This window comes from Monodelphis domestica, chromosome 4 (genome assembly GCF_027887165.1).
Source record: "Monodelphis domestica isolate mMonDom1 chromosome 4, mMonDom1.pri, whole genome shotgun sequence".
NCBI lineage: Eukaryota > Metazoa > Chordata > Mammalia > Didelphimorphia > Didelphidae > Monodelphis > Monodelphis domestica.
In genome coordinates this window covers 245,935,087-245,948,971 of record NC_077230.1, presented here as the reverse complement: position 1 = coordinate 245,948,971, position 13,885 = coordinate 245,935,087, and the positions used below count along the sequence as shown (strand labels likewise).

Genomic DNA, 13,885 nt, shown 5'->3' with positions numbered 1-13,885 from the left:
ATAGAATACAAAGATTTCTCACCCAAAATGAGATCCATTTCCTTTTTTAACCTATCCATGATCTACTGTGTGAGTGCAAATGATTTTTTTACAAAGTAACAGATTTATAAAGAATAGTTGTACAACAGGTAATGCACATTCAAGAAGTATCAAAATTTCCAAAGTTATAATACCCATTTAATGACAATAGCAAACTAACCCACTATCATATTTTATATGAGTTGCTGTATGACATCTTTTAAAAAACTGATGGATACTTGTCACAAGTTTTTCAGGTGTAACAATCTTTCAACTTTGGCGTCTGTACGTGTGTGAGAAAGAGAGAGAGAGAGAGAGAGAGAGAGAGAGAGAGAGAGAGAGAGAGAGAGAGAGAGAGAGAGAGAGAGAGAGAGGGAGGGAGGGAGGGAGGGAGGGGGGAGGGAGGGAGGGAGGGAGGGAGAGAGAGAGAGAGAGAGAGAGAGAGAGAGAGAGAGAGAGAGAGAGAGAGAGAGAGAGAGAGAGAGAGAGAGAGAGAGAGAGAGAGAGGAGTTAAGTCTGGGGGGGGGGGGGGATAATCTCTGTAATGTTTATATTGGGATTTAAAAATGTCACCAGGAATCTACATCATTCTGGTAGAAGGGTATAGTTAGCTGAAGAGTTATAAATGGGAGATACTCCCTCTTGATAGCCATCCAGGGATACCACGCCTTAGGAACAACTTCCCAGCTCCTCTGGCACAAGACTGTTATGTCTCATCCATTTACATTTTTACAAATGTGGAGGTGGGGATTATAATAGTGCTATCCCACTTCACCTCAGCTACTAAATGGACCTTTACCTCTTGTTACAAATAATTCAGAGACATGCAAGTTGATCAGTCAGAGATATTGAAAAAAAAATTAAAATTATGTCTGAAGACCCCTTAAAATAAATTTGAGATATTTAGCTCATTAAATTCTCCAAAGATTGTTAACCAGGTTGATGGAGTCTGTCCATCATCTATGTGTCAGAATGGAAGAAAAAGCTGTTTCTGTGCTTTTATAATATTTTACAATATTTGTAAGGGAAAGGTAACAGAATATATCTAAAAGCTAAAACACAGTAGATTATAATGATTCCGTATAACAGAATTGTATTGATTAGACTAATATACAAACTTAAAATAACAAAATTAAATTTTAAAGCAATCAGCAGATTTCAATAAGATGATACAGAGACTTTCATGAAACAATGGTGTCTGAAAAGACATTAAAATTTCACCTCCAGACTCTTTTAAGTTCCTCTCTCTATCCATTCAGATTCCTTTTGTCACTTTTATGGGAGCTCCCATAGTGAGGGAGAATTCCTTGTTGAGCATGGTGTTGAGGATTCCCAAATTGGATGAATTTTAAGAGACTGGTAGGCCCAAAAGGAACAGTATACCCAGGAATGGTAGGAATATAGTGGTAGTCTCTCGGTGACCGAAAACTGGGAGCTATTTGAGATAGGTAATACACTGCTCTTTCATAGAGTGCACCATGCTTGCAATTTTACTTCCTGTTTTGAAGGACAACCTTCCTTCTCCTTCTCCTAGAGTTAAAACACTAGGGAGCCTCTTGCTTACTCTGCCACATGGCAGGGAGTTAGGAGGTTAATTATTGCCTAATGGAAACACACCCTGGCTTTCCAGCTGCCTGGAGAGTGGCTCCAAGGACTCCCAGTTTGTGAGTTCTGAAGACATAGCGGTAGCTCCCAGCAGCACCAAAAGGAACAGCAACATCAGCTAGAGCAAGTGGGATCAGGAGCAAGAGGGATCAGGAAGATCAGGAGTGGGTGGCTGGAACAACCCAGGAGGCTGCATTGGAAGCAGTAATGCCAGAGAGAGCAATAAAGAATGCTGGCTTGGGCAGATGTGCTAGTGAGGCAGCTTATCTCTTCTCTTCCAATAGCTCTCAGCTAAGTCCCTCAAATTAAAGCAGTCGGGATAGTAGGGTGGGCAGCTGGCAAAAAATAGGGATGGCAGAAGTAGGGCAGCTGCTCAGAATATAGTTTGGAGTTAGCAGGGGAGTTCGCTTGGCGGGTAATGGGGAGAAAAGCCATGGCAGGAGAAACGTGGCTTATAAAATTCATCTAGGCTATCTTAAAAAATTGAGAATTCTTTTCTACAACTTCTGGTTGCCAAAATTTAATGTGCAATAATAAAATTAGTATTTTTTAGTGATTTATTAATGATCATTAGAAGTAAAGAAATAAAAAGGTAACAAATAAAAGAAAACCAAGTGCCCATAGCTAATCAGCCTGTTCAAAATCTCCATGCTAACCACCACCATGCTCACGACATGGAACTAAGGAGGCTGGCACCCTCTACCCCCTTGCCTCGTATCCCCTGGTTTTAGGAAGTATCTAACAGCAGGAAGTCACTGGGCTCCCAGTAAATGTAGCTTTTAAGGTAACTAGTTTTTAGGGTAACAGATTTTCAATTATACACACTCTAAAGTCTGATCTGTAGAGTTTAGCTTGCTCCCCGACAAGGTTCCTATCTCCATTTGGAAATCTGGTAGACTCTTCAGAGCAAGAGTCTTACCAGTTCATGAGGGTGTCTTCTACCTGAGCCACCAATGCCAAATGGAGTAGAAGAATCAGTCCCAGCAAACTCATACCTGATCTCCTCAACTGTCTCATCTTTTTATAGGCCTTTTCTCCATGTCATTTCCTGTTTGTCTGAGCTGGTCTATCACATCTCAGGAACCAATGAAAGTCTCTCTGCCCCTCACTCAAAACCTTTATTTTCAGGTCATGTTCTATAAACCTTAAAATTTCACAGACTTATGAATGTTAAAACTTTTACTCCACATTGAGGAATCCTCCAATTCCCTACTTGAAATAATTCCCTACCAGATAGTGAGAACTCTACTTGAATGTGAAAACTCCTTGCTATGGGAGTATCCCTACTCCACCCCCACTTAAGACTGCTTTAGGGGAGAAAACTCCTTGCTATGGGAGGACCTAGATTCCACTAGTACTTAAGACTGCTTTAGGGCAGAAAACTCCTTGCTAAACAATGAAAGTACTTGAAAACCATACTTATAAAGGAAAGGAGTTCTTTGAGCCATGCCTGTTTTTGGAATTGATACAATGGGATGCTAGTGCCTATAAAGGTGGGGCAACTTGTAAACTACTTAGACCTAAAAGGTGAACACTTACTCAGAGATTTTCTCTTAATGAAATTAGTCGACACAGCAGCATTTTTTTCTGACTTACTAAAGAGATTAATCTACTCAGCTGTGAATTCAAAATGGGCTGTCTTTTGGAAAACATCTACAGTGATTGGTAGATGGAAGAACTTAGGGGAGGTGATATAGGAGATTTTGCCCTTAAAAAGAAGAGCTCAGAGAAGAGCTGAGGTAATTTCTGAAACATTCAGATTGAGGAGGTCTTTCTGAAACATTCAGATTGAGGAGGACTCATTCTGAAACATTCAGGTTGAGGAAGGACTGATTCTGAAACATTCAGATGGAGGAGGGAGCTGGTGAAAGCAGGTGAGATGATGCTGGCCTGGTGTCACTAGAATCCTTGCTTAGGCAGACCTTGTGGTGAGTGTTAAAAGACTGACTGACTGATCTCTCTCTCTCTTAAGACTTAGGTCTAGGCCATGTTGGCTTAAAGCCCTTCATACTTATTTCCTTTTTTCTCTCTTTCTTTCTTTTCTTTAATCCCACATTTGTATTAATTAAAATCTCTATAAAACCCAGTTGACTTGGGTTTTTGAATAATTGGGAATATTTCCCCGGCGACCACCTTATATTTGATTTAAAACCAAGACACTGTAGTGAAACATATTTTCTGCGGTCAAATTTACTCACCCTCTCTTATATCTACCACAATTTATATCTTCCACCATTTTAACTCACTACAGTTTATCGGTTTCACTATTTTAAATCTCACAGTTCCTAGAACTGTTAACATGTGACCTCTGTTTGGAATGTTACAGCCATGCTAATGGGATAGGTCAGGTGAGAAGAAAGTTCACAACCCTGGAAGGTAGAGGTTCCTTTTACAGCCGTCACAGTGCTTGGCATATAGTTGGAGTTTGGTTAATACTCAGTTGGCTTTTTCTCTTTCTAATTGCCTTTCATGGTAAGGCAGAACTAATGATTATGCCACTGGAAACATCACATAATCAAGTATTGTTCATATAACTAAATCAGGATAGCTTTTGTGTTTAAGAAGTGATAAAATGCATGGACTCCGTTATATCTATGTTCTTTGGATTTTCAAGATGGGAGACTTTTTGTCTTCTAATTTTATATATTTTGAAAACCTAACAGAAAGCGAAGCACCTTTCTTCACAGCTAACATAACTGAAAGATTCTATCTATCATTTAGTATACTAGCGGACTTTAAATTTCTTGACTTCAGGGATCACTTCTTTTTTATTTCATATCTCTAGTACCTAGCACAGGTCCTGATAAATAGTAGTACCTAATAAATGTTCATTGAATTGTCAAATCCAACTTATTATAGTACATTCAACCTTTCTCCTTATCTGTACATCTTTAGGGAAAATTATCAATCTCTTAAAATTATACCATTTGTTGTTTAGTTGTTTGATACTACCCAACTCTTTATGAACTGATTTGTGGTTTCTGGGGGGCAAGGATACTAGAGTGGTTTACCTTTTCCTTCTCCAACCCATTTTACAGATGAGGAACTGAAACAAACAGGGTCAAGTAACTTGCCTAGGATCAAACATATAGCTAGTGACTAAGGCCAGATTTAAACTCAGGAATATGAGTATTCTTGACTTCAGACCTGGCATTCTATTCACTGTGTCACTTAATTGCCCTGTTACACCTGTTAGGGACCAATCAGAAGTACGAGTGCATGTGAAAAACATGATAGGATAGGAATTGTTGTCCCAGTTTTACAGAACAGGAAAGAAAATAGGCAGATATTAAGTAACTTGCCTAAGATTTAACTTTTATTTAATAGTAGAGTCACTATTATAATATTTTAGTTCAGAATATGCATTTCTAATACCTTTCTCTTTACATCCTATCACTCTATCTATAATTATTGAAGAACAACAACCCTTTTAAAAAAAGTTTCCTAAATCTGAATCTGTATGTGAAGTATTTCTTAGTAGTGGGAAATGAACAGTTGGTCCTCTGCAGCCTTTTCAAGTTTATTACAAAAGGGATCAAATAACGAAGATGATGAGGTGTTACTGAAATATATATATATATATATATATATATATATATATATATATATATTCATAAGAATGATAGGATTTACATCCAGAAGATCTTATAGATGATTTTGTTTACTCTCAATTAATAGATGGAAGACCTGAAGTTGGGTCTAGCTTAGTAATTTACTGGGGCTAATATAGGTAATTAGTAGAGTTGCAGTATGAATCTATTTATTTCTCTTTTTCTAGACCAGTACTCTCTCTACATTCATTGGCTGCTAGCCCAGAAGGTTGATTGTTGTTACTTTAAAAAATAAATTTAAGTAATTATGTAATTTTGATGAATCTAGTCATCCAATAAAACAAGAAGTATTTTATAACATAAATATTTCTGTAGACACACATATACTTTATATGAGCACATTTGAAATGCTTTTAATTCAATATCTTATTCATATATTTATTAGGAATTAATGTTTCTGCAAGTAAATACCCAAACTTTGGCTTAGTTATTATAAGCATCAGACCATAAAGTTGGCAGTTTCACTTTAGTACTTGATACATAAAACAACATTATTTTGAACCATGAACTGGACATTTTGTAAGGCTTTATGTTTTTGAATTTTTTTTCTTTTTTTTTTCTTTTTTACATTTTAGGTGTCTTATAATTGGGAAAATGTTGTCTAGTCATTGGAAAAGTGAGTTATAAGACATCTTTATATAATGGCACTCTTTACAAAAGTGGCTCTTTTATTATTTGTTAGAATATTTTAAGTCTGGTTGTGCTTTGAAAGCAGATTATAGTCTTTTGGAGGAATAGGTAGTCAGTGAGTATTGTTTCTGTACTCTGTATATTCCCCCTTTTAAGACAAAACTATGTGATCGAGATGCATTATTTTGTGATTTTCTTTCCTTATCATGCTAATGCATGTTTTTCGTAAGCAGGTACTAGGATTTGAGAAATGATATTTTAATCTTTTACTTCCAAAATAATAATAGGTTAACAGGTCACTCACAGTTTATAATTTTTTTTTCCTCTTTAGGAAAAAAGGCTTAAAGAGAAGGAATCCAAAAGAGAAGCCAGAAAGAAACAAGTAAAGGTAAGAACTTTTATTCTGACCAAAACATTCAGGATAAAGTTGAAGTGGATCTTATCTATAATCATTTTTTCCAGGAGTATAATTTCACTTTAAGACTTTTCTTCTACTCTATATGGGATTAGAGTTGTGTTTAAGCCACTTTTCCTTTATGTTTACCTGTCATTTTCTTTTTTTATTTGCCTTTTTTTTTCAGATGTGCCTATTTGTTATATATAAGTAAGGGGAATGTAAGGTTATTGCTTGCTAATTTGTTTGTGGTTATATATTTCTCCCCTTTCTGATCTCCCCCCTGAGAATAAAAGTCTACTCTATTACTTCCAAAATGTTTTAAACTATACTCTCTAATGAACAGGCTTATGAGTATCCTATATATTAATAGCTATGAAAATGTTAAATTGTGTTGGTTCACATTCTAGAATTCAGGGAGAAAATTCTGCATCCCACATTCTTGACATGAATATCAGTTCACATGAATTCTTAGTCGCACATGTATAATTGTAAACACACTCTATATGCAGTTATAATTTTTCTCTGGCATATTTAGTACTTCACTGGGTTCAGATTGTGCTTTGCTGAGGACATTCAGGTGAAATTATTTCCTGTAGTGGGGGCTGATAACATATGTCATTTCTCATACAGTATCTCATTATGCTTTGCCTGAATAGCCATGATTTCTTCTTGGCATTTAGCAAAGATCTGACTCTCTTGAGTAAGCCTATACTGTTATTTGTCAGATTTTTCTGTGCTGGCCATGGCATTTAGAGAACAAAGTCTAAGATAATAACTCATACTATAGTTCTGAAGTAGGAAGCAATTACTTTACAGTAAAAGATGAAAAGACTGCTTATGCTCAGCATTAAATTTCACTCCATCTTCAAAGGTGTCTCACAAAGAGAGCTGTGGCATATGCAACTTGATTGCTGGATCATGTGCCAGATTTTGCATATATTTTAAAATGGACATGGACCACCATGGCATAAAAATTATATCCAAGGGGCTATAATACAAGAAATTTAAATTTAGTAAGCATGTCTGACTTTAATGAAAGCGTCTAATGTCTTTGAATATTGCATATTCAATATAATATATCAATCTTATTTTATTTTATTAAAATTTTTTTTTATTTGGTCAATTTCAAGCATTATTCCTTGGTTATAAAAATAATTTCCTATTCCTCCCTCCCCTCCCCTCCCCCTTCCCATAGCTGACGCACAGTTCCACTGTGTATCTAATGTGTTCTTGATCAGAATCCATTTCTATGTTGCTGGTATTTGCACTAGGATGTTCATTTAGAGTCTATATCCCCAATCATATCCCCTTTGACCCATGCGATTAATCAGTTGTTTTTCTTTAGTGTTTTTACCCCCACACTTTTTCCTCTGGATGTGATTAGTGTTTTTTTCTCCTGTAACCCTCTGGGTTGCTCAGGATCAATGCATTACCAACAATAGGGGAGTCAATTACATTCGATTGTACCACAGTGTATCAGTCTCTGTGTACATTGTTCTCCTGGTTCTGCTCCTTTCGCTCTGCATCACTTCCTGGAGGTTTTTCCAGTTCCCATGGAATTCCTCCACTTTATTATTCCTTTGAGCACAACAGTATTCTATCACCAACATTTACCACAATTTGTTCAGCCATTCCCCAATTGAAGGGCATCCCCTCATTTTCCAATTTTTGGCCACCACAAAGAGCGTAGCTATGAATATTCTTGTACATTTCTTTTTCCTTATTTCTTTGGGGTACAAACCCAGCAGTGCTATGGCTGGAAAAGAGGCAGACAGTCTTTTATTGCCCTTTGGGCATAGTTCCAAATTGCCCTCCAGAATGGAGGATCAGTTCACAACTCCACCAGCAGTAAATTAATGTCCCGACTTTGCCACATCCCCTCCAACATTCATTACTTTCCATATCTGTCATGTTAGTCAATCTGCTAAGTGTGAGGTGATACCTCCGAGTTGTTTTGATTTGCATTTCTCTGATTATTAGAGATTTAGAACACTTTTTCATGTGCTTATTAATGGTTGTGATTTCTTTGGCTGAAAATTACCTGTTCATGTCCCTTGCCCATTTATCAATTGGAGAATGGCTTGATTTTTTTGTACAATTGAATTAACTGTTTGTAAATTTGAGTAATTAGACCTTTGTCAGAGGTTTTTGTTATGAAGATTGTTTCCCAATTCATTGCTTCCCTTCTAATTTTGGTTGCATTGATTTTGTTTGTACAAAAAGTTTTTTAATTTGATGTAGTCAAAATTATTTATTTTACATTTTGTGGCTCTTCCTAAGTCTTGCTTGGTTTAAAGTCTTTCCCTTCCCAAAGATCTGACATGTATTGTAAAGATTAAAATTTAGGAATATGGGGAGACTGAGGCAGGTAGAAATTAGTTTCTCTCTGCAAGGAGTATTATATTTTATGAGGTTTATTAAAGATTAAGGATTAAAGAAAATACAGGATAAGAAAAAACACGTGTCTAGGCCAGAGGCCTAGACCTCACCTACATTATGGAACGAGCCGCGTCTCCTCCAAAACGGAAGTCCAAAAAGAGCCACAAAATCCTTTGCCACCAGCTTAAATCCTTCCTCGATCTCGGCCCACCTCAGAATTCCTGTGAGATTACAAAGCATTTTGGGGAAGTGGAGCAAAGGCTTGTGGGGATTGTAGTCCTATATTTGAGTCTATTTTTTACAAACCCCATTTGATCGTTTGAAAAAAATTAATTTTTTTCTAAAGGAAACATAATCAATTTAAAGATTACAATAATTTGAGGATAAGAGAGGAAAAAAAAGAATAAAACCAATAATTGCTGAATGCATTGATGAAAAGCCAGTTAGGGGGCAGTCCCCTTTGGCATGCAAGTACAGATACAAATAAATGTTCAATCAACCATACCCAAAGTTCAATTTTGTGCAACTTGTGGTCTGGAGGCTTCTTCATGGTGGCTTCTCCAACAGTTCAGTTCTGGATTCAGAGAGGTAGCATCTTCTTTACCTAAAATTCTTCTCAAAAGGAATTTAAACTTTACAATTTAAATAATGATATTTTCTACATTCCCCCCGTTAAGAGGGTGAAAAAAAGGATCACATAGGGATGCATGGCTGAGGTATGAGGTATATGAATCAATTGGCAAGAGATATTAAAAAGACATCAGAAAAATCAAAAGGAAAAGAAAAATTTCTGGATGAAAATATAGACTATCAAAGTCTTATGTGTAAAAATTCCAAGTAAAAGAAAAATAAATCTATAACAGGTCCTTGAATCAGGGTCCAATTAAAATGATCTAAGCAATGATGCATTTATCCAGTCAGTAGCCAGGACTACAGAAAGTTACCACACTATGAGAGGCAGAAAAAGGTACAAGAGTATATAAGCCAAGGTTCTGGGAGCCCAAGTTTGAGGTACTTGGTAGAATGTGGAATAAGGAAGACCTGCTTTTAACACATGTTAAATAGCCGCAACCTTGAACCCCAACATTAGTATTTCCTGTGTGCTCTTTTTGGTGCTATTTAGGTTAAGTCTGTGCTCCTTGTTTTTTATCCCTTTTTCTGGAATCATACATAAACATTAATCACAGTCCTATAATATTTTATCAATAAATGGCAGGTTCCCATAGTTTAAAGCTTTTAGGTATATATTGATATTATAGCAAGAATATATATTAACTTCTATTACTGTAGGAAAAAATATTAATATCAATTATGTGTATCTTCAGTACAAAAATGAGAAAAAATCAAATATTCTAATCAAAATAAAGAAAGGAAATAAAAAAATAAGGAAAAAATCAGTAATTCAATGTGTTCTCGAAAAAACAGCATCCATTTGTCTATGGATTATTATCTCCAATTCATATGATAGGATACAGTCAATCAGTCTCAGCAGAAGATGCTTTCTTCACATGTGAGCAGTGAATCCAAGAGTCTTTTTCTCCAATCTTTATGGATGTTGGAGTAGTTAACAATATTTGGAATGGTCCTTCCCATGAAGGCTGAGTTGCTCCAGTACACTTGAAATTCTTAATATAAACTTTATCTCCTGGATTCAGGTCATGCAGAGAATTGTCTAGTGGTCCAGCTTGTACTGCAGCTCCAGATTCATGAAGTTCACGTAGTTTTTGCTGTATCTCCTGTATATAGGAAGCAATAGTAATATCTCCCCCTAATAGTGAGGTATATGCCAGGCAGAAAGGCTTAGTCTGTATAGGCAGATGTCCAAAAAGCATCTCAAATGGTGAAATATGTAAGTCTCCTCTAGGCCTGCTTCTAAGATAAAATAGGGCCAGTGGTAGGATTTCAGGCCATTTTAAATGGGTCTCAGTGCATAATTTGCCAATCATACTTTTAGGTTCCTTGTTCATCCTCTCTACTTGGCCTGAGCTCTGGGGATGATATGGAACATGAAATTTGGGAGTTATTCCCAAGCAAGAATATATCTGATTTAGAACAGAATCAGTAAAATGACTCCCCCTATCGGAATCAATACATGCTGGCAGGCCAAAACGAGGAATAATTTCCTTTAAAATTATCTTTGCAACAAAATCCACCGTGGCTCGTTTCGCAGGAAATGCTTCCGGCCATCTGGTTAGTTGATCTACAATTACTAGACAAAATTTATAACATCCAGCTTTTGGCATCTTTATGAAATCTATCTGTAGATGTTCAAAAGGTGTGTAAGCCAGAGGGTGTCCACCAAAGGCTTTTCCACAAAATGCATGTTGGTTATATGCCTGGCAGGTAGAGCAGGCTGAACACACTTTAGAGGCTATGGTAGTTATACCAGAGGCTATCCATACTCTCTTAACAGAGTCCACGATGCCCTGGGTGGCAAAATGACCATTTTTATGAATAGATTGGCAAATTTGGTTATAGAAACTTCTAGGGAGCAGGGGTTTTCCTTCAGATGACACCCACACTCCATTAATCTGTTTTGCTTTGAATTTTTGTTTCCATTTTTCCACTTCCTTTTCATTATAGGAAAGTGGTAAATTTAAATCATTAATAGTTGTTAATGTTAAAATTAATTCAGGACCTTCTATGGCTGCTAGCTTTGCAGTGGCATCTGCTTGATCATTTCCTCTAGAGACAGGGTCAGTGCCACCTGTATGGGCAGAACAATGAACTACAGCTAGGGCTTCAGGAAGCTGGAGAGCAGAAAGAACTTTATTAATAATTTCTGCATTAGTTATAGATTTTCCAGCTGAGGTTAAGAATCCTCTCTGGAGCCATAACATTCCGACGTGAATGACAAATGCCAAAAGCATATCTAGAATCCGTATAAATTGTTGCCTTTTTATCCTTGGCAATTATACAAGCTTGCTTCAGAGCTATGAATTCTGCTCCTTGAGCGCTAATGTTAGAAGGTAGTGAAGCTGACCATTCAGTGGCAAATTCTGAGACTACGGCAGCTCCAGTGTAACGTATGCCATCCCTCATAAAAGAGGAACCATCGGTAAGTAAAATCAGATCTGCATTGTCTAAGGGAGTGTCCAAGAGATTATCTCGAGGCTTTTCTGCCATGGACACTAATTGTGTAATGGTTCTCCTGAAGTTGGTAAATCTGGAAGCAAGGTGGCAGGGTTAAGAGTAGTACAATGTTTTAAAGTAATGTTTTCACTATTTAATAAGGTTATTTCATATCTTGTAATTCTCTGATCTGAGAATGCCTGTGTTCTATGTTTTATCAACAATGCTTCTACCTCATATGGGCACATTATTGTTAATGGACATCCCAATACTAAATCAACAGTTTTTGTTACTAGTAAGGCTGTAGCAGCTACTCCTCTAAGACATGGTGGTGCTCCTGCTGCTACTGGGTCCAATTTAGCAGAATAATAAGCAATTGGGCTCTGAGAAGGTCCCAAAGTCTGAGTTAACACGCCAGAAGCTACCCCTCTTCACTCATGTACATACCAAGTAAATGGCTTGTTGTAATCTGGGATGCCTAGAGCAGGGGAAGACATGATAGCCTTTTTTAGATCTGATAGAGCTGACAAGTATTCAGGCTCTAATTTGAGGGGTTCAGGAACCGAATCCTTTGTTAATGCTATAAGGGGTTTAGTAATTTCCCCATAGCAAGGAATCCATTGTCTGCAAAACCCTGTTGCTCCTAAAATTGCTCTCAACTGTTTCTTAGTAGGAGCCCTTAAATTTTGAATATTCTCAATTTGTTTGGGAGAAATATAACGAGCACCCGCAGACAGGATGAATCCCAAATATTCTACTTTAGGGAGACACCACTGAACTTTATCCTTCGAGATTTTATGTCCTCTTTTGTACAATTCCAAAAGAAGGTGTTTGCTATCTTCTTGACATGTTTTTGCGTCTGTTGAAGCCACGAGTAGATCATCTACATATTTGATTAATTTACTATTTTTATATGTTAGATTGTCTGTGTCTTGGCTCAAAATTTGCTCAAATAAACTCGGACTTTCCACATAACCCCGTGGCAGCCGATTCCATGAATATTGTGAGCCCTTCCAGGTAAAAGCAAAAATATGTCTGGAGGGGCTCACAATCTTCCACTATTTTAATCACTACAGTTTAAGACCTCAATCATTTTAAATCTCACAGTATACTATTCTGTGTTCACCTAATTTACTTATAGTTTCCTTTTTTATGTTCAAGTCATTCACCCATTTTGAGTTTATCTTGGTGTAGGGGGTAAGGTGTTGGTCCAAGCCTAATTTGTCCCACACTGTCTTCCAATTTTCCCAGCAGTTTTTATCAAAGAGTAGTTTTAGTCCCCAAAAGTGGGATCTTTGGGTTTATCATAGACTGTCTTTCTGAGGTCATTTACCTTAAGTCTATTCCACTGATCCTCCTTTCTGTCTCTTAGCAAGTACCAAATTGTTTGGATGATCACTGCTTCATAGTATAGTTTGAAATCTGGGACTGCAAGTCCTCCTTCCTTTGTATTTTTTTTTCATAATTTCCCTGGATATCCTTGATCTTTTGTTCTTTCAAATGGACTTTGTTATGGTTTTTTCTAATTCAGTAAAAAAGTTTTTTGGTAGTTAAATGGGTATGGCACTAAATAAGTAAATTAATTTGTACATGATTGTCATTTTTATTATGTTAGCTGGTCCTTCCCATGAGCAATCAATGTTTCTCCAATTGTTTAGATCTACTTTTAATTTTGTGGAGAGTTTTTTGTAGTTGTGTTCATATAGTTCCTGTGTTTGTCTCGGCAGATAGATTCCTAAGTATTTTATATTGTCTAAGGTGATTTTAAATGGAATTTCTCATTCTAATTCTTGCTGCTTAAATGTGTTGGAGATATATAGAAATTCTGATGACTTGTGTGGGTTTACTTTGTATCCTGCTACTTTGCTAAAGTTGTTGATTATTTCGACTGGCTTTTTAGTTGATTCTCCATGATTCTTTAAATAGACCATCTTTTCATCCACATAGTGATAGCTTGGTCTCCTCATTGCCAATTTTAATACCTTCAATTTCTTTTTCTTCCCTAATTGCTTTCTAGTACAATGTTAAATAATGGAGGTGATAATGGGCATCCTAGTTTCACTCCTGATCTTATTGGGAATGCATCTAGTTTATCCCTATTGCACATGATCTTTGTGGATGGTTTTAGATAGATACTATTTTTCCTATGCTTTTAGTGTTTTTCCTATGCATT

The 13,885-nt window shown here is 36.7% G+C and overlaps 1 protein-coding gene across 1 annotated transcript in view; it reads left to right on the top strand.

Moving 5' to 3' along the window:
- Nucleotides 1–13,885, top strand: part of DDX10 (DEAD-box helicase 10) — a 370,510-nt gene that overhangs the window by 247,997 nt on the left and 108,628 nt on the right. The window contains exon 16 of the mRNA XM_007494873.2: nucleotides 6,196–6,252. Within this exon, the coding sequence (XP_007494935.2) occupies nucleotides 6,196–6,252 (57 nt within the window). The remainder of the gene's footprint in view (nucleotides 1–6,195; nucleotides 6,253–13,885) is intronic.